The sequence below is a fragment of the Lutra lutra genome, chromosome 1 (genome assembly GCF_902655055.1).
Source record: "Lutra lutra chromosome 1, mLutLut1.2, whole genome shotgun sequence".
Taxonomy (NCBI): domain Eukaryota; kingdom Metazoa; phylum Chordata; class Mammalia; order Carnivora; family Mustelidae; genus Lutra; species Lutra lutra.
Genome location: NC_062278.1, coordinates 216,369,310 through 216,394,505, shown reverse-complemented (window position 1 = coordinate 216,394,505; position 25,196 = coordinate 216,369,310). Strand labels below are relative to the sequence as shown.

At 51.5% G+C, this 25,196-nt stretch overlaps 1 protein-coding gene across 2 annotated transcripts in view; it reads right to left on the bottom strand.

Moving 5' to 3' along the window:
* The window catches only part of OLFM2 (olfactomedin 2), a 59,032-nt gene that overhangs the window by 1,147 nt on the left and 32,689 nt on the right, over window positions 1–25,196 (bottom strand). For both annotated transcript variants that reach the window (XM_047703242.1, XM_047703234.1), the window contains exons 2-5: window positions 3,047–3,196; window positions 1,932–2,078; window positions 1,475–1,694; window positions 1,026–1,132 (exon numbers count right to left, since the gene is read on the bottom strand). In XM_047703242.1, the coding sequence (XP_047559198.1) occupies window positions 1,026–1,132; window positions 1,475–1,694; window positions 1,932–2,078; window positions 3,047–3,196 (624 nt within the window). The remainder of the gene's footprint in view (window positions 1–1,025; window positions 1,133–1,474; window positions 1,695–1,931; window positions 2,079–3,046; window positions 3,197–25,196) is intronic.

Genomic DNA, 25,196 nt, shown 5'->3' with positions numbered 1-25,196 from the left:
GCCGCTCGTCGCTGCCCAGCCGCCCCCGGACCCAGCCACCCAAAGGCCCCAGCAACCACACGGGCATCACCCGGGGTCATTAGGGATCCACATCACTACGTGGTCATGAGTCAGTCGTGGGATGCTCAGTGGCTATTTATGACCGGTCATAGTCCCAATAATGACATCATTTGATCAGGAAACACCACTGGTCTGAAAACAGACACTTGCTACCCAAGGATCAGGGGAAGTCGCGGTCCCTGGTGACTCGTGGGGCCCAGGAATTCACCACTCATTGGAGATGGGATGGTTAGTGGCCACTGGACAGGCCTGGGCTGACAAGGTCACTTGAATTCAGCCCTGTAGCCACAGGATGACCTCACCTGCCAGCAGCGTCTCCTCTCCCATCGCCACCTATGGTCGCCATGTCAGTTAGCAGGGGTGAGTGCCCCCATGAGTGCCGATGATCGGGCCAAGCGTTTTAAAAACTTCCATGCCAACACAATCATGACCATTTTGAAGGTACAGAGATTGAGGCTCAAAGACACTAAGGAACCTGCCCAAGGTTCTCTAGCTAAGAATTCGGGGGCAGCAGGATGCAAATCCAAGTCTGATTCCCAAACCCAAGCTCTTTACCACTTGGGTGAACCACCATAATCCTGGGAGGCCAGTGATCCTAGTGAGACACTGGCTATTGACTACCTCTAGTCTGTGACACTCAGTGACGGACTGGTGATCGGTATCAGTCACTAGGATAGTCACTGGGCAGTTAGTGGGTGGTTCCTGTGGGTCAGAGGTGATGGGAATTCGTGACCATAGAGACCACTGGAAGTCTGAAGGTCAACAGACTTGGTTATTCTCAGGGCTGGGAGGTCCTCTGTCACCTGCTGGTTGCTAGACAGTAGAGGGGAAGGCCAAGGGCCCTGGAGATCCTAGGACACTTCAGGCTACAAGAGAGGCACTGGTGTGGAATTGCTGGGCACCTGTGGACAGCCACAGGTTGTCTCCCCCAGGCTCTGACCCTTAGGGTGGACACAGTCACTCACCCGGCTATCCGCACTGGGGGCCATTGTGTCGGTCATCCAGGAGCCGAAGCGGGACCCCATGGCCCGAATGGTGATGGGGTTACTGACCCCAGTCAGCTTCCCACAACCTGGGAGGCAGGAACAGCGTAGATGAGGGTAGAGGATGGAAGGAGCCCAAATGGAACAGGGCAAGGATGATGTGGTATGATCCAACTGGGAAGAGCTGGGACCAGGGTAAGGAGGGATCCAGAAACCTGGTCCCAAGATGGAGTTAGGTTGCAGGTAAAGGGACTGTGAGTCAAGGGTCAGGGCCATTTCCAGTTTGGGGGTCTATTTTAGGCATTGGGTAGAGAAGTCAAAGGTCAAAGTTTATAAGTTAGAGGTCAAAACTATGTCCAGCTTTTGGGCCCCCAGGGTGTATTAGGGATGAGCATGGAGGTCAGGGGTCAAAGTCAAGGGTCAGGGCATACCCAGCTTCTGGGCGCAAGCATGGAGCCGGGCCTCCAGGGCCATCACCCGCTGCTGCAGGTCCTCGTAGCCGTAGGCGCCCATCTCCTCCTGGATGGCCGCAAGGCTGCTGGAGAGGTTCCTCACCTCCTCCCGCAGGCGCACGATGGTCCGTGTGTCCGCCTTGTACTGCTCCAGGACTGAGCTCAAGGGCAACAGCTCGGACATCCTGTCCTTCAGCTCCTGCCCACCAAGAGGGAACCCTCACTGATCCTAACCCCTGACCTTTGACCCAGCCTTTGACCCATAACTTCACCCCCCTATCTCTGATGCACACCGGGCCCTTGACATTTGGTCCACGGTAAGACCCTGGAGCCCAGCCTACCCTTGGTCCTTCCCAGACATGACCCCACTCTCAGAACTAACGGACGCCGATCCCAATTCTTCCCGTGGCCTCTGACCCGACCCAGAAGGACCCACCTGGAAGCTCTTGGTTGAGAGGGACCCGTCGGCTGCCCGGAGTCGTGCGTCCAGGCTTCTCATGAGGGTCTCCATGCTGCGCACGTACTGGAGGTCGCGGTACGTCCGCAACTCAAGGACCTCCATGGACTGGGAGACGTTCTGGACCTAGGAGCTTGGGAACATTATGGAGAGCCAGATTCCTGCCCTCCCCGAGCCCTGAGATGCCACAGATGAGGCCTGGTGGAGCCAGATGGAGGCCAATGGCCCTCTCCTCCCCCCCAGTCAGTTCTTCACACAGCAGCCAGAGAGAGCTGTTTAAAAGGAAGACCCTGCGGGCCAATCCTGCCTCCTCACCATGTTTATCCACAGCGACAACCAGCCCCTTTCCTCTCACGGACTCTAAGCAACTTCCCTCCTCAGAGCCTTCCCACCGGTCGATTCCTCTATGGGGAGCGCTGCTCCCCCCTTCTTGCCACGCTGGCTCGCTCATCCTTCCGGCCTCATCTCCAGCGTCACTTGCTCAGAGTGGCCTTCCCTAACCCCCCTGCTTCCAACAGCTCCTCATCCTTCCTCCCATCCTTTCTCCCTGGTTATCTTCTTCCCAGCCACAGCTACCACCTGGAACATTCTAACTCATCTGCCTCCTTCAGGTGAGATCCTCACAGGCTGACCCAGTGTCTAGCTTGTCCCCAGCGAAATCCCCAGTGCCCAGCATTAGCCTAAATTAGATGCTCAGTAAGTGCTTTTCAGCTCTGAATGAACTGAATTCCCTTGCCCTGTGTGCTTCTTGGGTTGGAGGGTGAGACGACTCCCCAAGGAACACAAGACATTTTTCTCAGCAGGTGAGTCTGGTGAGCTGAAGAGCTGAGCAGGGTGTGTGTGGTGAGGCCCGAGATCACACACGGGAGACTCGGATGCTGTCTGTCCTTTCCCCACACAACCCTCAGCTTCTCCAAAGAAGCCCCGAACAGATATTCACTAAAATATCCACGTGGAGGGGAGCCGAGTGATCCACCAGCTCTGAACAATCTGCATGGCTAGATCTGGCCCCCAGCTGGCCTGGATGGGGGCCGAAGGCAGGGTGGGAATTGGGAGATTTTCACGGTCTTCTGGGGTACCCAGAAGGCTCTTACCTTCTCCATCAGCTGCCGCAGCTCCCGGCTCCGACCATCGCGGGAGCAGGTGCTCTGTGCGGGGATCACAGCCGTGCAGATGCATTTCCCGTCGGGGGCCTGGGCCGAGGTGTACAGCTGCCAGCCTTCCTCTGGGCTTTGGAAGAGGGTCTGCAGGGAAGTCAGGGGTCAGAGAGCAGGAACCCAATGGGGGAGTCACCCTGACCGTGCTGGGGGAGAAAGAGGACCCAGGGAAATGACAGATGCCCTGGAATGTGCTGGACCATGTGCTGAATGCCTGATGCGTGTGATCCCAATCCCTCCTCAAAGAAACCCATTTTACAGATGATGAGACTGAGGTATAGGCTGTTAAGGAGCATGGCAAGGAATTGAGGGTTTCAAGCCCTTCCACAAGACAGGAATTCATTCTCTCCCACATGCTCACTACACGCAGCACTGCCTCCATAACTGTCAACAGGGCACAGACCCACTGGTACTGATCCCCAAACCTGGACCTCCCTCTCGGCTTTCCCAGTGCACTGTGAAACATGGATTCTGCATACAACTCAGGGGCTGCTAAGTGCAGCCCTACTGTTGTTATCTCCCACCCCTGCTCCTGAGAAGCCCAGGTAATGGCCAAAGGGTGACAGAATCCTTATAGGGACTTCTAGGCCCTTGAAAAGAAAGCATCATGGCAGACTCCTACATTCAACTTCAGGTCAGTTTATAGGTTTAGAGGTTTAGATAATTCAGGGATCAATCGTGGCTGTTGTCCAAGCCACACTCCTTGGAACACTGGCAATCTTTCCAGGCATGTGCGGTGAGCAAATAAACCCGGGCATTGCTGGGTAAAACAAATCCCTGTGATGCAGGACTTAACAGAGCCCTTGAGGGCTAATGTGCATCAGGAACTCCAAAATTTTGTACACCTACTAGAAAATACAAGTGCCCATTCTATGCATGGCATAGATGGTCTGGGATAGGGCTAGGAAGAGAGGGATGAAGAGAATGTCTGGCCGCTGCCTGTGGATGGAGGAGGCAGACATCAAACATGTAACCCCCCCCCCCAATACTTCTAGAACTACTCGTGGCAGTCAATGCTGCAAAGAAAGTGCAAGGAGTAACACGGAGTCTTCCTTGGGCTGGGGATTTCAGAGGAGGGACATTTGAGTTGAACTTGAGGGATGAGTGAGCCAGGAGAAGGGGAGAGGGGAAGGGACACTTTTGACAGCACAAATTCAAATCAATATCTGGAGGTATTTAAGAAACATCGCTCAAAAAGCACTAATTAGGGATGCCTGGGTGGCTCAGTGGGTTAAAGCCTCTGCCTTCAGCTCAGGTCACGATCTCAGGGTCCTGGGATCGGGCCCCGCATAGGGCTCTCTGCTCAGCAGGGAGCCTGCTTCCCCCTCTCTCTCTGCCTGTCTCTCTGCCTAATTGTGATCTCTCTGTCAAATAAATAAATAAAATCTTTAAAAAAAAAAAAAAGAAAGAAAGAAACATTGTTCAAAAAGCACTGAGTAGGGACGCAGGGACGCCTGGGTGGCTCAGTGGGTTAAAGCCTCTGCCTTCGGCTCAGGTCATTATCTCAGGGTCCTGGGATCAGGCTCCGCATCGAGCTCTCTGCTCAGCGGGGAGCCTGCTTCCTTCTCTCTCTCTGCCATCCTCTCTGTCTACCTGTGATCTCTCTCTCTCTGTGTCAAATAAATTAAAAAAAAAAAAAAAAGCACTGAGTAATACTGGGTGGAACATGGGGGGCCCCCAGAGCAGGCCCCCTTGAACTTCCCCAGAACATTCTGGACTTAGTCACAAGTCTCAATCTTTTCATTTTTATCAGGGCATAATGGTCTCCTTTGTTCAGCAAATATTTCGTAAGTTCCTACTGTGTGTCAGGCTCTATTGTGGACACTGAAAACACAGCAGTAAACAAAATGCACAAACACAAAAGCTCTTCTAGAAGCTTATGTTAGACAAAGACAGAAATAGACAAGTAAATGCCAAATATTTAAAGGGTGATGAGTGCCACAGAGAAAAGTAATATAGGGAAGTAATAATGGGGGGGGGTGCTGTGGTTGGGGGTTGCAATTTTAAGGTGGCTTGGGAGGGCCTCCAAGAAAGTGTCATTTGAGTCAAGACCTGAAGGGGGTGAGGGATGAACCATGCAGATACCTGGGCATGTTCCAGGCAGAAATAAAAGTAGGTGCAAAGGCCCTGAGGCAGTACCATGCCTGGTATGTTGAGGAAACACAGGGAAGGCTGGCATGGCTGGAGGAGGGAGAAAGGTGGTGGGGCAGAGGGAGGGAGCAGGACAGCTTGTTCAGGACCTGTGCGCTATTGGAAGGACTTCACGGTTTTTCCTGAGGGAGGTGGGAACCACAGATGCTTCCGAACAAGGAGGGAGGTCACCAGATTCAGGGGCTCACAGGTACCCTCTGGGGGCTATTGGGGGGACAGACTGGGGAGCAAGAACAAGACCAGGGCCAATGAGACCACATAGGTCCAGGTGAACAGGATGGGTGGTGGCTGTAGAGGTGGGCAATGGAAGATTCTGGTCCTAACCAGGATGTGTTCCTACATACCTGGAAGAAATTTTGATAAAACCCAAGTGTTTTACAGAGAAACAAAGCCCCACAATAATTGTTCATTTGGACAGCTGTTAACTGATCGCCCCATAGAAGCTGTTCCCATGAGCTGTAGCAGAGATAAGCCAGGCTGTGAGTTATGAGCAATCCTGGAGATGCCAGCTATTAGCGCACCTTTTTTTTTTTTCTCTTCCACTCAATAAAGTCTTTTTTTAAAGCTTATTGTAATGTGAGCAACTGATGTAATTGTACAGATGAGCTTGACTCCTCCACTAATTTATAAGGGAAACAAACCATTCATAAACGCCATCTGAAATTATTGTAATTAGTCATTCTTTGTGCCTTGGGTTCACCCTTTTGAAGTTGGGGAGATCCCCCTTTTTACCAGTCCATGTCTCCTCCATGGAGCAATGAAGTCACCCACCTTCCCAGCCTTTCTCACACACAGGGATGATTCAGGTAGAGCCAACACTCATGGCTCCCCAGGCCTTCAGTGCAGCAGCACCCCCCCGCACACCCCCCAGCAGTCCCCAACAGTGCCACATAGGAGTTAGTGATAGATTTCAGCTGCCCTCTCACCTCTCCGGTAGGAAGGCTCTGACGGACGTGCTGCAGACAATTCTCCAGGGGACCCCACTGGGAGCTGTGCTCCAGGTGCCCATGGCAGCGCCCTGCTCCTTAGCTCGCTCTGCATGGGGGTCCTTCACTTCCCTGACCGGTTCCTGGTGGTATCACCTCCTAGGTGGGTACTTGCACTCAACCCCCTCCACTAGCTCTGCTTCTGAGGGAGTCCCACCTAAGACAAGAAGGGGGGACCCAAGAACGCCTTCCGCCTCAATTCCAGGAGAATGTGAGACTAGCTTTGTCTCCTTTCATCACAAATCCGGTTCTTTAAAACAAAACAAAGAAGTTGGTGCCTAAGCACCCCCATCCGTGTTCCCTTGGCTCTGATCTCCAAGTAATTTGGACAGAACCCCCTCCCCCTCTCCAAGATTCTCATTTGTGCAGAGACAATGCAGCCCGGTTCAACATAATTAACATCTCCTTTCTACAATTCCTAGTGTGTCCTTTGAAGCAAACAAGCCATTTTCTCTCAACATACGAAATATTGAATTGTAAAAGAGAACCAAGATTTAAGTGGCAAGGAGAGAAGGCCTCCACGGCTTTCCTAAAATAATTGTCTGCGTTGGACGCACCTCGCTGAAGTGTTCTCTGCAGCAGTGTAATTAAATGCCTGGGGCTTGGCTGCCAAATCTGAGCACAGCAGAGATCCCCAAGTTTCGCCTGGCAGGTTCAAGTTCAAATCCACAGTCAAGTTCACGTCCCCGGGAACCACTGGAAATGTCCTGAAAGGCTCCCTGTTGAAGAGTGCAAATGCCAGCTCTCTAACTGTGTTTAGCTTGGAACCTCGGTCATGAACTCTTGGAGGTAACAGTCCTAGGGACAGAGAATGGCCCATCCTAAGAAAAATGTTTTTAACAGCAGGCGCAAGAACACAGGAACTGTCCAGGTACAGAAACCTGCGATCAGGTGGCCTGTCTCACCTCACAAGTGGCAAATGTACTGGAGAAGCCAGCTGCTCTCTTGGCTGAGCTGCTGGTTCTGAGTTTGATATTCCTGCTAATGGGCTCTAAGCGGGTAAGCTCTGAGCTCGAGTAGCTGTTTCTCAAATTGTCTTTTCTGGCTGGGATTTCTTTCAAATGCTTTTGCTGAGGATGATGCCCCAATTAAGCAGCAGTCCCCGTAACAGGTCCAGGACTGACACGCAGGAAAAATTGTTCTCACTGTCACACCTGGAATCATCATCTCAGCCTCCAGCATTGCCACCTCCCTCTTGGTTCCAACACAATCCCTGGTTCCTCCAGGGGCAGGGGGACGGCTATAGAACCTCAGGACAGCCACCCATGGAGAACTGGCCATCCAGGGTTAGCCAGCAGGAAGAGAGCGAGCGGCTGCCTCTTAATAAGACAAGGATATTATTGCATTTGAGGCTGGGTAATTTAATCAGGAGGCAGAAGTGGCTTGGGGCTTATGTATTTATTTGTACCCTGCCCTGTTCCAGAGGACTCCAAGTGGTTTACAAGGATATGTAAACTACCACACGATAGCTCCAATTAGATAGCTGAGAGGATATTCGATGTTTCTCGAAGGCAGTCTGCCAATCCTGAGCCAAAGCCTCAAGGTTCCTGCATTTGCATTTAACCCAGCCAATCCCAGAGGAAGAATTTAGCCCAGGGGAATCGTGTGGACCAGCTCGCAAGTGTTACAAGGATGCTCATTTAAAGCGCTGTTTCAAATTGGACCACTGGAATTTCCCCCTGCAGTGTTTGAGGGTAGGGGGCTTTTGCACCTGCACAGCAGGGAATACTATGCAGCCATGAAAAGGGGAGTTTAGTGGCGATTTTTATTGTCATCTTCAGATTGGTCTTATCTTCTAAATTTCTCGATCCTTTAAAAAAAAATTTTTTTTTTCAAGGGAGACAAGGAAGGAAGGGAAAAGTGGGGACATAGAGCCAGAAATTAGGCTAAGAACAACTCATCCCTTTAAAACCCGAACAACCAGCATATGGTCAGGCCATAAATTCAGCTCCAAGTTCCTTAGCAGCCAACTCAAAAAGGAAAAGCTGGTCATTTATGCGGCTCCCAGTGTCCCGAAACAAAAACGCGCCAGATGCTCAGGGGCTGGCTTCCCTATTTTCGGTACCGAGAACAGGCAAGGATCTCTCCCACGATCCTCCCAAAAAGGAGTCCCTGTGATGTCACCAGCATCTCTCCCAGCAACACTCTTACCCCGGGTGGTGGGGGGAGGGGCAAAACAGGTGATGGGGATAAAGAGGCACAAACTTCCAGTTATAAAATAAATAAGTCACAGGGATGAAAAGCACAGCATAGGGGACATAGTTGATCTATTGTAACAACGTCATATGGAGACAGATGGTGACTACACTTCTCATCGTGAGCCCTGCATAAAGTATACAATTATCAAATCACTATGTTGTACACCTGAAACTAATATCACATTGTATATTTTTTCAATTAAACAAATGTATGCCATGGGACACCTGGGAGGCTCAGTCGGTGAAGCGTCTGCCTTCGGCTCAGTTCATGGTCCCAGGGTGCTGGGTTCGAGCCCCATGGCAGGCTCCGTGCTCGGAGGGGAGCCTGCTTCTCCCTCTCCCTCTGCCCCTCCCCACTGCTCGCGCTCATGCGTGTGCAAGCGCTCTCTCTCTCTCTCTCAAATAAATAAATAAAATCTTGGGGGGGGGGCTTCTGACAGAAACAACTCATTTCCTTTAGATGGTTCTCACTCCTACTCAGATGGTAGAGCAGAGTCTGGGGGTCGGGCTGCCTGGGTTTAGGTCCTGGCTTGGCTACTGGCTCATCCTCTTTCTGGAGCAAGTTACTTCATCTCTGATGAGAGTCCCATGGGGCTGGGGCTGAGGCCATGGGATGAGGAACAGCCCCAAAAGGCCAATGTTGGAGAGGAGTGAGCCCCGTGGAAGATGGGAGGAGATGCTTCCTCCGTCTTCGGCCCCATGCGGCTCAGTCGGCTCCCTGTCCCGGAGGGGAGTCCTGTCTCATCTTGGCCAGCCGGCAGTCAACAAGTCTACACCGCCAGCCCTTGTCTCTTGTCCATCCTTGGGTCTTCCTGAAACACCTGCTTTTCACCAGGTCTTTGCCCTAGCTGGACCCTCTGCCGTCAAGACTCTTGTCCCAGCTCACGGCCGGGCTAACCCTTCCCATTCCTGGGGGCTCTTGCGTAAATGTGTCTTCCAAAACCAGCCGTAAGTAGGTGATTGGCAGGCACCGTCATTCGGGCCTTTGACAGGGGAAGAAACTGGGGCAGAGGGTTCAGATCTCCAGTCTACACCTCCATGCCTTCCCTTCCCAGCGCTGCCTCAAGGCCTGATCACAGTGGCCGTTAGGACCTCACGGGGTGGCCACTGGCTCCGCCTGCCTGCCTCTGCCCCTATCTGCTTGGCTCACTGACTACATTCCTTGGGGTCTAGCATGCTGAATGTTTGTTGAATGAATGACTGGATGGCCGGGGGGACAGAGAGCAAAGCCCTTGACAGAGCCACCATGCGTTTCCCGTTCTGCCACTGAAACAGCTTCTGTCTGTCCTCAGGAGGAATCAGAGATTGTGTGGTATCAGGCTAGAGGCAGGCTCAGAAGTGGTCACAGCTTCTCCCTGACTGCAGGGATGGCAGAAGGGCCGTGATGAATACTCAGGGACATGTCTGCCACATCTGAGCCATGACAGGGGTCGTGTCCCTTCGGATGGCTTGAGAGTCTGACAGTCTGCTCCTGTCAGACCTCGAGATATTGGGCAAATGCCCCCCTGAGTGATAAGCTTGACAGGTTTTAAAGACAGTTATCAGCTCACCCGTGCCTCCAGAGCCAAAGCCCCTGGGGCTTTTCCTGCGACAGCCTGTGGCTGGGGGCGACTGTGAGCCCATCATTCATTCATTCATTCATTCCCTCCTTCCCATCTTGCCCCAAGCGGCTATCCAGGCTAGTAGTGCAGCACAACCTTCTACCGTCTGAAGCCACCCACGCCTTGGGGACAGAAGATCCCGAGTGCTTGAGCCCCAGGTAAAGCCAAGACTAATGTTCCAGGTTGTCTTAGTTTCTGCCATCACAGTGCCAACGGGGACCAGTAATCAATGACTCAGACTCTCTTGGGAAATGCAGGAAGAGACCCAGGTCGTTCAGTCCGACTGACCTCTGCCACTCAAGTCCAAGGACGATGTGGGGAAGGCTTGCCTTGCACAAGTATTTACACACTCAGTCCACTCCATCTGAGTGTGGCCCACACTGCAGCAGAACCAACATGAATTCCTGCAGACAGCCCTAAAAGTAGGGTGTATGGGCAGGGGTTTGCATGAAGGTGACAGATTCTCATACCAGGGTCACGTCAGTCATCACTCAAGCTTGCATTGAAAAAGCACAAGTCCCCACCATCCCCACCCGTAACATTCGAGGACACCCTATTTGAGAACTTTTGGGGTGGGAACAAACCTTCTCCTGAGCCTGCTGAGTCTCCCAGGCCTCTTTCATGTCCTCTATGACTCCTGAGCTCTTTATCACCCCAGGGTCTTCGAACTTGCTGCTCACCACACAGTTGTCCAGGTGAACCATAATGCGGGCCTCCCCAGGGTAGATGCAATTGGGACAGGGAGGCCCGAGCTCAGGATCTGCTGAGGAGCCAGACCCGGGTGGAAGGAAAGAGGAGGAAGATGAACGATAGGGTGGGTGGACCGGGGTGTCATTTACTGAGATGGAGAAGGCTAGAGGAGGGGCCTGTGGCAGACCAAGGGGCAGGAGGGGGGATGGAAATCCAGAATCCAGCCTGACACGTGCATCTGGGGGCTGCCTGCAGAGAGATGGGATTTAAAGTCACAGAATGGATGAAGGAGAGGAGCCGACACCGAGCACCCCCACCGAGGCCTCATATTTTATTTAACACCCATAGAGCTTGCCCTTTGCTATGGACTGAATGTCTCTGTCTCCCCAAAATTCATCTGTTGAAACCCCACCCCCAATGTGATGGCATTTGAAGGTGAGTCCTTTGGGAGCGAGATGGGGGCCCCATAAGAGGCCTCAGAGAGCTCCCTCCCCCCTCCTCCTCCCAAGGACACAGCAAGAGGGCGTGGTTTGCAAGCCTGGAATCCGGAATCTGGAATCTGGTTCTCTTCAGACACTGAATCCCCCCACCCCACACCTCGATAGACTCCGTAGCCTCCAGGACTGTGAGAAACAGCGGTTGGCTGCTCAAGCCCCTCCATCTGTACCCGTGTGTTCTAGACCCCACACAGACGAAGGCACTAAGCTGCTTTACATGCCAAGCCCTTACGGCCTCCCCTGGCGCAGCGAGGTGGGTACTAACACTAGCTCCATTTTACAGAGGGAAAAACTGAGGCACAGAGAGGCACGTCCGTTGTCCCAATTCATGCTGTGGATAAGTATCTAAGCCAGGATTTGGACCCTGACCTGTCAGACTCTTAAATCCTTGAATCCTCAAATCCAGACTCTCAAATCTTAGCCACGATGCTCAGGGGAGAAGAGTCTCTCCCTCCGTGGAAGTTTGGCCTCAAGACTTGCAGCTCTGATCCACTCCCCCCCGAAAAGCCCGATCTGGCTTTTGACATGTCACTTACACATTGAACCTTTTGTGGCTCTAGGTGCCCTCCGCCTAAAGCCAGTCATTAGTTCTACCCCGAGGAGCCCAGCTAAATTCTGAGCCTCCCCACTTGCCTGTCTCCGCCCCATAGTTATTTTAGTTTCCTTTTCCTGCCACTGGACGTTCGTCTGTACTCTGTTCTTTGCTTAGGACACTCTCCCCCTCCCCTTCACATGGGGAAAACCTGCTAGGGCCTTCAGAGAGTGGGGTGTTCTGGTTTCAATGCTTTAAATGGCATTTTAAAAAAAGATTTTATTTATTTATTTGGCAGAAAGGGAGGAACACATGCAGGGGGAGCCGGAGAGGGAGAAGCAGGCTTCCCGCTGAGTAGAGAGCCCAACACAGAGCTCGATCCCAGGACCCCGGGACCAAGACCTGATCCGAAGGCAGATGCTTAATGACTGAACCACCCAGGCACCCCTTTAAATGGCATTTTTAGTATTGCCCCCACAAGACAAACACACACAGAGTCCTGTGACCATGAGACATGCCCGTTCTATGCAGAGAGGTCCCTCAGCATCATGAAAGTGGTAGTAGTAATAATAATAATAACTATAATAAATAATAAAAATAATAGCATTATCATCATTATCAGTAAAGCTGACATCAATGGCACACATCCTGTGAGCCAGACCCTATTCTGGGTGTTTTTGCAGCTTAGGAACTCACCCTTTGTGAGTTCCTAAGCTGATCACTTAGCCTCTGTCATTTGTAAAAAGGAGATCAAAACTGTCCTCTTCTCCCCAAACTCACACACACACACTTAGGTGTAAGCTGCTGGACAGCTCCCCCTGCGCTGTAGGTTGGGAACTACATTTCCCACACTGCCTTGCTCTCTGGCTTCCAGGAAGGTCCAGCCAATAGAAGGCATTCGGGGAAGACCTGAGGGTGGGGCAAAGGGAGAAGCAGGGGTATTTCCCCCCTTGCTGTGTCTTGTGTTCTGGCCATGGCTACATCCCCTTTGTGGCTTCAGCTTTCACTAATGGTTCCACTCCTGGGCTCTGTACCACTTTTTCTATCTGACCCCAAGTCCTAGGGGAGACAGACTCTCTGGCTGTTGCTAATCTCTGGGTCTCATCTCCAACCCTTGTTTAGTTTTATATCTCTTCCATCATCTTTGTATCCAGTTACCCAAATTAAAATCCCCACAGTTCCTCAAGGAGATGTTTCTTTAGTCAGACCCTGAAGGAAACAGTAGCTGCTCAATAAATACGTGCACACAGACAGGGAGCTCTAGAGTTTAAACAGCACAGGCTGGTTTCAGTCCAAATTCTGATCTGTTCCTTCCTGTGTGACTTGCAGCAAGTAGCTTAACCCCTCTGCCTTTTTTTAAAAATATTTTTTAAAGATTTTATTTATTTATTTGACAGACAGAGATCACAAGTAGGCAGAGAGGCAGTTAGAGAGAGAGGAAGGGAAGCAGGCTCCCTGCTGAGCAGAGAGCCCAATAAGGGGCTCGATCCCAGGACCCTGGGATCATGACCTGAGCTGAAGGCAGAGACTTTAACCCACTGAGCCACCCAGGCGCCCCACCTCTGTGCCTTTCTTAACCTTTCTGCTTTCTCATCTAGAAGCTGTGGTCGGAACAGCCAGACTTCACTCAGTTGTCATCAGGTTGAGGAGTTAGAACATGTCAGGAGTCAACTGTAGCACCCAGCACACTGCGTGCTCAGTCAGGAGGACCTTTTCTAGCAACCTGGAACCAGCGATGTTCTAGAATAGTTCCATGTGCCCTGCTGACTTTTTCTAAATCATTTTTTTATTCTGGAATAACTTCAGACTTACAGAAAAGTTGTGAAGATAGGATGGAGAGCTCCCATATGCCCTCCACTCAAATTCCCCTGTTGATAACATCTTACATGCCCATGGTACCCTTGTCACAACTAAGAAAGCAACACTGGTGCACCACTATGACTAAATTTCAGACTTTATGGGATTTCCCCAGGTTTTCCACTAATGTCCTTTTCCTGGTCCAGAGTCCCATCCAGAATCCCACATTGCATTTAGTCCCCACACCTCCTTCATCTCCTCCTTCATCTTCCTCTCACGTCTGTGATCGTTTCTTGGTCTTTTCTTGTTTCTCAGGACCTTGACAGTTTTTAGGACTAGTGGTCAAGGACTTTGCACATGCCCCACTGGCTTTGAAGGGCAGGAACCAGGTCTTAGTTTCTCCCCGCGGTTCCCTGGCGCACCGCCCGATGCCTAGCACACAGTGGCTGCTTCACAGACACTTCCTCCTAAGTGAATGAATACATGAATGGCAATCATTTATTTCTTTATTCTCCCACACCCCGTGTTCTGTAGGCATCCCTGCCAGAGGCTAGATCTAGAAAAGTTCACAGTGAAATAAAAGCTCTTCTCTCTTCAGAAGGGTTCCTTTTTGATCCTTTCTTTGTAGACATCAAGGATTCATTTCTTTAATATTTAGGGGGTTTTGTACCAAAGAGAAGCAGCTACATTTGCATCAGACGTCTCATTTTTCAAGGCAAGGGAGAGAGATCTTTCCTGCAAGATGGGTTTCTTCCTTCCCCGAGCTGTCACTTGATTTTTCTGCCTCTCCCTCCCCAGGCTTTGGGCCGCTGGCAGGGGCAGGGTGGGGGTTTGGGGCTTTGGAATCATCCATACTTTGATGTCCTCTCTGTCACAGCCCAAGGAAGCTTAATTAGAACTCCACAAAGTTGCTGAGACCAAACCAGCCTCAGGAACTGGTGCAGGAGCCTGGCTGGTGATGGAGATGAATTAGAAGCTTTATTTCCCATCCCTCTGAATGGTTCAATATTTGCCACGGGGACTTGGAGGCCTGCCTTTGGGTACACAGAGTGTGCCCTCTTTCTAACATTAGCAGGTCAGAAATGGGAACCCCCTTTAGCCATGCAGGCCTGCAGGTCTGGAAGCTTTTTACTTCTCAGCCCTGGCAGGGGATGTGGAATGCAGGGACGTGAGAAAAATGCCCCTGTCGAGGGCAATCCCCACCCCCCCTCCCCAGTCCCCACTGCTGGAAGACACTGGCCCGGGTTTAATCTCTCGCCTGAAGTTTGTCAGAAGTAAAAATGAGCCTGGGTGAGCTTTTCCGACACTTCCCTCGACTTACAGGAATTCAATTTCTAGACTGGGCATAAATTTGCAGCCATCAGCGCCCGCGGTGGGGGCTGGGGCTGGGCATATTGGCCGGGGATGGATTTCTGAAATCAATCCGTCGGCATGTGGAAAAGGTCGTCATGGGGGAAATTTATCTTCCATGGCTGGCTGAGGCATTTCACGCCGATAGCCAGGGACGCCCCTGCACAAAATGGAGTTGTTTGCTGCGAGGTTCCCAGGTGGGGGCTGGAGGGAGGAAACCTTGAAGGCTGGAGAGTGTGGTCAGGAGGTGACAGGAGACCAACCTGCTGGCTAATAACTCATAGGAACAGCCAGCAGCCAGCACTGCCTGAAAAGCCACTTCCACTGGCTCCGTGTATGAACCTGGGGGGCAGCGAGTTAATGTGGGGTCCAAACCTTTTGTCACTTGGCTGCATCTTTGACAAACATCCTGGGGTTTTGAGGAAGTGAGCCATAAAGGGCGTTCAGTTCCTCCAGCCCCGGGGAAGTCACAGAGCATGGTCATTGAGGGCTCTGACTCTGGAGCTGGACACCTGAGTTCAAATTCCAGCTCTGCTGTGTGACCTTGGGCAAGCAACAGGCAGCCCAAGCCTCCGTTTCCCCAACTGTAATGTGGGGCTAAGAATAGGAGTGATGTTATTGAGATTGTTGTTAATGGATTCAGATGACTTAACACAGGCAATGTCATATACAAGGGAGTATGATAAAATTGATTATGGAATAAAAATAAGCAGATAGGTGCTGACAGAGAACACAAAAAGGCAGCCAAGTATCTGGGGGATAAATTTGCATTTAAATCCTGGCTCTGTGTTACCTTGGGCAGGGTACTTACCCTCTCTGAGCTTCAGTTTGCCTGTCTCTCCAAAGTGTGGGGGGAGGGTGATGACAATGTTGGTTGTTTTGAGGGTTAAGGGAGCGAATGTATTTGAAAGACAAGTGAAGGGGCAAATATAAAACAGTACGACAAGTGCTGTATTGAGGGCCGCATGGGGTGCTGTAAGCAGAGGCTGGCTACGGACCCTGGTTTAAGGGTTTAGGGACAGCCTTCTGGAAGAAGCTAGAACCAAACAGACTGGATGAATGGGCAGGAGTCCACAGGCTGAGTGAGAGGGTTCTAGGCAGAGGGAGCTGTGTGGGCAAAAACCTGGGTCGGGGGGGGGAGAAATGGGCATTCTACAAATATTTACTGAGCACCTGCTATGTGCTCGGCACGCTTTAGGCACTGGAGACACGGCAGCAAGGGAGACAAAGATCTCAGCCCTCATGTCAGTTCCACTCTGGTAAGAGGAGACGCAGCACATGCAAAAGTCATGCAATGGAGTGCCAAGCCTCAAATCGGGAGGCGGGAGGTGAGCTGGGTATTCTGCTAGTCTGTCCAGATTCCCTCTCTCCATTCCTGCAACCTCTCTGTGCTCTGGGAGGCTGATCCCTGCAGCTCTTACCTCCCAGAAACCCCTGCCCTCCGCTGGAAGCCGGTCAATGATGGCAGCCATCAGAGACAGGGGAGCAGAGGAGAGTTTGGGGGTGTGGGGAGACACAGTTCAACCCATAACCACATATGAGTAGGGAAGGATCTGGTCGGGAACATCATGGAGGATGGACTGGCCCAAGCAAGACAGAGACACAGAGAAGTCCACCAGGTGAGCACACTGGAGGGCTGACTTGGCCCATCCTTGTAAGTTTTCCAGAGCTCTCAAAGAAACAAATCTCAAAGACAGAAAACAGTCCGGCCACGAGACACTTCCTCCTTTCAGAGGGGAAGGGGCAGTGACAGCCACCAGGGTCACCGGAGCCCTTTGTTAGCGAGAATGGGCCACTTGAAGGGAAATCGATCCCAGCTAAGCGTTGAGCAGCTGCTCCCAGCCAACGCTTCCAGAGAGAGGCTCTTTGCCCCTTCTCCTCCAGGTCTGGGACGGGAGCCAGCAGGAGCCTGAAGATTGTTCTGCCAGGTGGCAGGTCCCAGAAGGGCCTTCAATCAGCATGCATTGTGGTGTCCATCCCAGGTGGCATTTCGGCATCACCTCCAGCCTCAGTACTAAGCAGAGACCAGCTCCCCATGTAATGATTATTATCGTCCCCGGCCTTGCCAAGCACCGCCTGTGTGCCAGGCACTATTCATGCACAGTGCATGACCTCCTAGTGTCACCTCCTAGACACGTGACCTTGGGCAAGTGACTTGGAACTCACTGTGCCTCGGTTTTCCCATCTGTGAATCGGGGTTGTCATGGATATAAATGAGTGCCTGTGCCCAGAGCTTTGAACCATACAAAGAACCATGAAAGGTGAGGGAGGAAAAGTCAAGAGGCTGAGCCTGATAAGGAAAGGGGGAACAGGCACCACACTGGATGTTTCCATGGAGGGGATTTAATACGGCCAGTGTGAGACTGAAGAGCCAGAGAGGCTGAAAGAGGGAAGTTGGGGGAGTGAATGATCAAAAGAATAGTAAAGGCAAGAAGCTTCAGGGCTGGGCAAGAGGAGGAGCCCAGGAGCTGGGACCACTAAGCTGGAATCGCGGCCCCCTGAGTGGAGGGCAGGTGGGAGCTGGACCCAGGAGGAGACAAGGCCACAGCCTATGGCAAAGAAAGGAGGGAGAAATCCTCCAGCTTCTCTCTTCCTCCCACCTCCATCTGCTACCACAGCCTCCCACTGGCTGAACCTAACAGGAAGCCAGCGAGCAAGGGAACTTGGGAGATGTAGTTTTCAGGGGTCAACTGTCCTGCAGTACAGAGAACAAAGAAAGGGCAGGGAACAGAGCTGAGGGACACCAGGTAAGTGACCAGCCCACAGGTCTGTGGCCCCATGCCGCCTCTCCCTGAAGTTGTCTTAACCACCAAGCTACAAACTTACAGAACATTTGCTTGGGTCACCTCTCCCATTTCCTGTGCCACAATAAGTCTGATGGGACGGAGATCATGCTGGATCCTTCTTGTCCATAGTTAAGAGCAAAGTTTAAAAGTCACCTACTCAGAGAAACATTCCCTGATTACCTTTTTTTTTTAAGATTTTTTATTTTATTTATTTGACAGAGAGATCACAAGTAGGCAGAGAGGCAGACAGAGAGGGAGGAGGGAGCAGGCTCCCTGCTGAGCAGAGAGCCCAATGTGGGGCTCGATCCCAGGACCCTGAGATCATGACCTGAGCTGAAGGCAGAGGCTTTAACCCACTGAGCCACCCAGGCATCCCACCCTGATTACCTTCTTAAAGAGGCCCTTTTCAGTCCCCATCTCCCTGCCTGCTGCTTGTCATGGCAGATGCCTTACTATATACATTTGCTGGCTGCTGTGGCTCTTTCCCACGGGGAAGTAAATGTACAAGTGTACATTTGTACAAGTGTACAAATGTACAAGTACAAACACCTCAGATCTTGGCCACTACCATGTTCCCAATGCCTAGAACAGCACCTGGCCCATAGTAGGTGCTCAATAAATGTTTGTACAATGTTTTTTGTTTTGTTTTGTTTACAATGCTGCTGGTTTATATATTAAGTGGTGGGGCTGGAATTACAAACACAGGTCTGTGGGGCTACAGAGATGCTGGTGTTTCTACTCTGATGCCCTCCAGCCAGCTACCCAAACTCTGCCTCCTCCAGCACTGAGAGTAAACATCACCGCCTCCAGGAAGCTGCTCCATACCTACAGACAGATCAGGGACCTCTCCCATGGTGTGTCTCCATAGTTCCCTAACCCTTCCCTCTCACAAGGTTCTTACATTTTATACCTTTACTTGCCTGGGTGGGTGTCTGTTTGCCCTACTAAGCTGTGAGCTCCACAGGGGCAGGGCTCCATCTACTTTCCCAGTGGGGCCCCCAAACTAGCACATGCTAGACAGAGTAGGCAAGCCTCATCAGGACATGAATGAATGAATGAATGAATGAATGAACAAATGCCTCCTGCACACTCTGAGTCCTCCATGGGACCTCTTCCTCCCACCCTCTGTGCCACCCTCTCTCAGGCTCACTTCCCTTCTTCCCCCTCCTTCTCAGGGTGGGTATGAGGGCTCTGGGTTTTGAAGGAGTCATGGGATCTAAGGCAGATGGGGGTAGTTTGGAAGCACATAGACCCCGGAACCTAAAAACCTGAGTTCAAATCCTGGCTACTCCGCTTTCTAGCTTTGTGACCTTGGGCAAGTGACTTAACCTCTCTGTGCATCTGTTTCCACACCTGCAAAATGGGTACCCTAGCAGTGTCTTTTGATAGGACCACGGGAGAATTAAATGAGCTGTCCTGACCTGCTTCAGAGCAGCATCTCTTCCTCTCAGTTCCCATCTGAAATTCCCAGACAAGTCTGGGAAGCAGAGGGCTGAGTCTCCAGCAGTTAATAAATCCAGAAAGGACCTCAGCTGTGTCAGGGGAGCCCTGGTGCCAAGTTGGCCTGATTTTCATCCCAAGAGAGCTGAGAACAGTTCTGGTGTCAGACATCCGTGCTACAATTGGCATAAATGCCCTATGCTCCTGTGACCCTGTTCGTTGGAGCCTGGGGTATAGGAGATGCTCCTGGTTCTTGGGTCTCTGCCCAGGTCTCCTTACTGGGCACACCTACCCCACAGATGCTGAGTGGGAGCTCCCAGCACTTGCAACCTTTTCTGGAGACCTGCCCTTGGCTTTGGGGAATCACCACTCCCTGGAGACCCTGAGAGGCATCATCTGCCCCACCGGAGCAGCCAAAACAGGATTGACATGGTGGTCCAGAAGCCCACCCTTCTGCAATCCAAGTTACCTTTCAGAGGGACCTCCACCCCCATGAAGCAGGGAAAGCCCGGAATTTACCTGAGACCTCACCCAGTTCCTCCCCACTCCGCTTCCCTTACCCTCCACTCACAATTAACCATGTGCTCCAAATCCCTGACTCGGGATCAGTTTCTCGGGAACCCAACCTAAGATGGGGGGAAACAATGAACATTCAACCTAACGGTATCTGTATGGGTGTCCCTTCAAAGTTCACGTTCATACCCAGGCACCACGTTCTGTCATTTCCACCTACACAGGCAATCCGCCTGCCAACCCTGAGAGCAGCTCTGGCTTCGAAATGCATCCCAAGTTCTGCCCGGTCCAACCAATCTCCGTGTGCAGCCCCATCAAGGCTCTCCAAGGCTCTCTCTGTTGCATTTTTTCACATAAAAGGGCACTAGCCCTTGATCCTGCTTTAAAATGAATCTTGCTTCTTGTCTCTCTCCCCCACGATACTGTCAGCTCCCCAAGGGCAGGGATGTTTATTGCTTTGCTCATTGCTGCGTTCTCAAACTAGAACAGTGCCCAGCATACAGTACGTGCTCAATAAACATTTCTGGATTTAAACAAGGAATCCTTGAATGCATTCGCTTAGAGACTGCTTTAATCGCCTCTTTCTTGTACAGCTTTACAATTTCTCATTCTTCTACTCACTTCTCACCATCTCAGCAGTCATCTCCCGGGGGAAGGGGCCTCTGCCCTCATGCCCCTGCTGCCAGCCTGGCTCCACAGCAGCCAGAGGGCGCCTGTGAGAACCTCAGGCCATATCTTCCACTCTCTACAACCCTCTATGGCTCCCAGCTCCTCTGGGCAAAATCCTCACCACGGCTCACAGGCCCCTGAGCAATCTGTCCTGTTCCCTCCCTGCCTTGTCCTGCCCCTGTTCCTCTCTCCCCCTCCCCCATTCTGCTCCAGCCCTGCGGGTCTGCTCCCTGCTCCTGCAACACCTCGAGCCTGCTTATCCTCTGTCAAGTCTTGATGCTGGCTGTTCCCTCTGCCTGGAATGTCCTTCCACCTCCTTCAAATCTTTACTTAAATGTCACGGTTTCCAGAGCCCTTCCTTGACGGCTCCCACCCAGGTCAAAAGTACAAGCGTCTCACCACTCCCCACCCCCTTGCTTCTGACTTGCTTACCAGCTTCTGACATGTTTGTGCACGTATTATCATTCTTCCCTCCAGAACGCCAGGCAGGGATTTTTACCTGTTTTTGTTCACTGCTATGTCACCAGCACCTACAATAGTGCCTCACACACAACAGGTACTTGGTATCGGTTTGTTAAAATTCTGCATAAACACGCTAGGAGGCAGGGACTCGAAGTGTCCCCCTTACACAGATGAGGAAACCAAGGCCCAGCGGGAGGTCACGGGTCAGGCAGTGGGCCCATGCACTGGGGCCGCAGACGTTTCCCTGGTGTGTGAGATTGTGCGTGACTGTGTGTCATGTGGGCTGGTCTGAGCCTGAGGGGCTGTAACTGCCTGACCATGGACATAGGAAGCCGCCCGGACACGTTCAAACAGATTTTGCATGAGTCTCTGTGTGCAGAAGGGAGGCAGCGGGCCAGACCACAGGCAGGTGCAAACGCGTGTCTGTGTACTCGCTGTGGGTATGTGACAGTGCAGGGGAGGATGGGAATTTGTGCAACTAGAGCCAAGCTGTGTGTGTGTGTGTGTGTGTGTGTGTGTGTGTGTGTGTGTGCGCGGGGGGTAGCTCCGGGAGGCTTGGATGGGGTTGGAACTGAACTTGAAGGAATGTGGTGGGTGAGGGAAGAACCCCGTCAGCCACAGGCCTGTTATTTATAGACGGATCTTGGTTCATAAATTCTAAATGTTTTTTTTTTTTTTTTTATCTCTCTCACTGCCAGGCCCCTATAAATATTCATGAGCTTCCTGCCTTGGAATATTTAAGTAGTTGAAAGGAGGAGTGGGTGGGCCATGAGGGGAAGGAGGGGGTCTCCTATGTTGTTGGAGGACATGCGGGTAGGGAGAACGGGGGTCTCTCCGGATTTGCCTTCTCCCCTCCGGGCTCCCCTTCCAAGCTCAGCTGGCAAGACAGGGAAGGTTCTCGGCCAATACAGAGATCTCCCAGTGCCTATTATTATTCTTCCCCAGTGTCTGTGGAAAAATACCGCCCACTCCGGGGGCAGAGAAGGTGTCTGCGTTGTTTTCTCAGCTCTGGCTTGAAAACTCATTACCCTGGGACCCCCGGCTCAGGAGGGAGGGGGAGGCCCCTCAGATGTGCCAGGAGGCAAAGGAGCTCTGCAGGCAGGCCACTGGGAGGGCATGTGGAGCCCCGTGCCTGGCCCCGAGGAGAGGGACAGGTCATAAAGGTGGGTCCCTACAGGAGGAGATGAAGTGTGCATGTGTGACACTGCAGGTGTGAGCATGCAACTCTCTGAATGTGTGAATGACCGTGATGGTCAATGCAACTATTCACAACTTACCCATTTCTTCTCTCTTGGGCACATGATAGAGCTGTGCTTCTCCAGCGTGGCCCCATGACTCCCTCTAACCAACGCCATGTGAGTGTCGGTGACTTGCCGGTGACAGCTTTAAGAGCCACTGCGTGATTTGCCACGTTCCTGTCTCAGCCATTGTGGAAGTGTGTGCTGATGAGAAGCCTATGTCAGCTGGGGTCCCCAAGTAACCATACAAGGCAGAGACCCCTGTCAACTGCATGAGTTCATTTGAAGAGTGCGTGGATGTGTGGCACCTCTGGGTGGCCGAGAACACACAACGGTACGTAGCCCAAATGTGTGAGCATCAGCGAGTGTATGAAATTACACATATGCACGCGTCAACCAGGGACAAGGAAGAGCGTGCAAGACTGTGGGGGAAAGACTGTGAGTGTGAAAGGCAAGACACTGCACTGCACACCTCCAGGGGGACGCTGTTCTCAGAGCACACCACTCCCCTAGAATCATGCCATCGTCACAAATACAACAGTGTCGTCACCTGGGAGGCAGTGTCTGAGTGTGCTGCCTCGGTCTGCTGACCGTGTGTCTGTGAGACCGTGATGCAGTCTCTGCATGTGGTACATGAGGATTTGTGTGAGGCTGTTGTGTCCCTATGTACATCTGTGCAAAGCATGTTGCTGTCTGAGGCACAGGCATGGGTTTGGGGCTGTGTGTGTGTGTGTGTGTGTGTGTGTGTGTGTGTGTGTATCTGCTGCAGTGTGAATGTGTGAGCCCTTGTGTGTTACATGCCTGTGAAATGTAGGGACTACTCTAGTCTGCACCAGATGGGTCACAGTCAACATGGAGGGATGGATGGCCACCTTTGGCATTCCCAAGCTGTCGGCTCCACTGAGCATGTTTCCAGGCTCATGGGCCTGCACGGGCTCAAACTCAGGTCCTAGGATGACCTTACACTGGAAAATAAAATTCATGTCCCCTCATTAGTCCTGGGACATGCCATGTCACTTGCAATGGCTATTAATCAGAGGTACTCAACAGTTCAAGGGAGGAGTCTCAAAAAGCCGGGAGATCCCCACAGAGCAAACCTGCTCTCCCTCATCTGCCCCAAGATAAGTCCGTTCTCTGTTTCTGTCATCCTGAACTCTGCTCTGGTCTACCCCAGGACCTGGGTTTGGGCTTGTCTATCTCAGGTTTCCACTATAGCTCTGATGTACTCAGGACCTGAATTTGTTCAGGCTTATCTTGGGTCTTTCCCTAGACCCCAAGTTTAGCCTCTGTCTACCCAGGGTTTGGGGCTGACCCTCATCTGTCTCAGAGTCAACCATGGAGTATCTTAAGATCTCAAGGATATATCCCTGTTCTGTCCCAGGACTTGAACTAATCCCCAGTCTTAGAACCTGAGTTGAGCCTGGTCTATCTCAGTATCGGGTTCCACCTTGACTGAGCTTGACTTCATAACTGGCTGAGAAATCCATTAGCTGAAGCTTCCTCTTCCTGAGCATCTCCCCACTCATGGAGCTCAGGTCTCTGAATGTCCACTGCAACTGAGTCTTGTATCCCAGGATTAACGAGGGTAGGGGAACTTTATTTTCCAATGCCATTACCTGAAGTTCATCAAAGTGGATTTTATGGGTCTTTTTCAAGGATTATTACAAGGCTTTCTTGATGGGCTATTACGGCATTAATCTTCAAGAACGGGGGACTTTATGGGAACCAATCACAAGTCTTACCTCATAAATTCTGGAGCTGGACATCTGAGCTCTCTCTAGGCTCAGAAGCCAACCTCAGGCCAGGAGTTCAGGAAGGGACTTTGAAGAAGGCTTTCTTCATGGTGGTGCAGCACAAGGAAGGCATACTGTCATGGGGCCACTTGAACTTAGGAGAAAGACTCTAGACATTCTCCATTCTCCTCTAACCTTCCTTGATTTCCCAGGGAAAATTAGAGGCATAAAACAGAATCCTGGGGCACCTGGGTGGCTCAGTGGGTTAAAGCCTCTGCCTTCAGCTAAGGTCATGATCCCAGCATCCTGGGATTGAGCCCCGCATCAGGCTCTCTGCTCCGTAGGGAGCCTGCTTCTCCCTCTCTCTCTGCCTGCCTCTCTGCCTACTTGTGATCTCTGTCTGCCAAATAAATAAATAAAATCTTAAAAAAAAAAAAAAAGAATCCCTCTTCTCCTGTCATTATCTCCAAACTTCTTCCACATCCTGGCCCTTACTTCCTGCTGCAGTGGAGGAACTGCCCTGCCTCTTAAGGTCCACGCAGCTGTTCTTGTTTTGTCCCTTTCTCCCTTCTTGGGAGTCTTACACAATCAATATCCTGTCTTTGTCTTGCATATTCAACTTCTCCCTTTCAGGCAGATCTCTCATTAGTTTTTAAAGAACTCAAGTGTCTCCTATTAAAAAACCAAAATACCTTACTTGATTCCTCCTTCCATCTGTCTCCCATTTCTTCCCTCTCCCTAGTTGCCTACACTAACTCCCTCCTCTACCACTCCTACCTAGTTTCTGACCCCACCATATGACCAACACAGCTCTTGCGAAGTCCACCAACAGCCTCCATGTTTATAAATCCAATGGACATACTTCTCAGCCCACCACCTTTCTTGACCTCTCAGCAGGATTTGACTCTGTTGAGTGTTCTCTCTTTCTTGATACATTTCCTTCCCTTGGACACTATGACACATGCTTGCATGGTTCCCTCCTACATCGACGCATCTCCTTTTCTTCATCATCCACCTAGTCATTAAATGTTACTCTAAACCAGGGATTCTCAACCTCAGCACTAGTGATATTTTGGCTGGGTAACAATTCTGCACCCTGTAGGGTGTTCAGCAGTTTCCACCCACTAGACGCCAGAACTACCCCCTCCCAGCTGTGACAATGAATGTCTCCAGATATTGCCAAATGTCTCCTGGGTGTGAAATCGCCTCCCAGTTGAGAACCACTTACCCTTGCCAAAGCTTCCATCACCACCTGCATGCGTAAATGTCTTCAGAACTCCAAACCCATATATACTGCTGACTCTTTGACCTGCCCCACTTTGGTTGTCCTGAAAGCATCTCAGTCCCAACATACTCAAAATGAAATGCAAGATCTCCTCTCTTGAACCTAGTTCTCATCATCTTCATAGCACCTCCCCCTCCCACTGCCGCCAAGTCAGTGGTT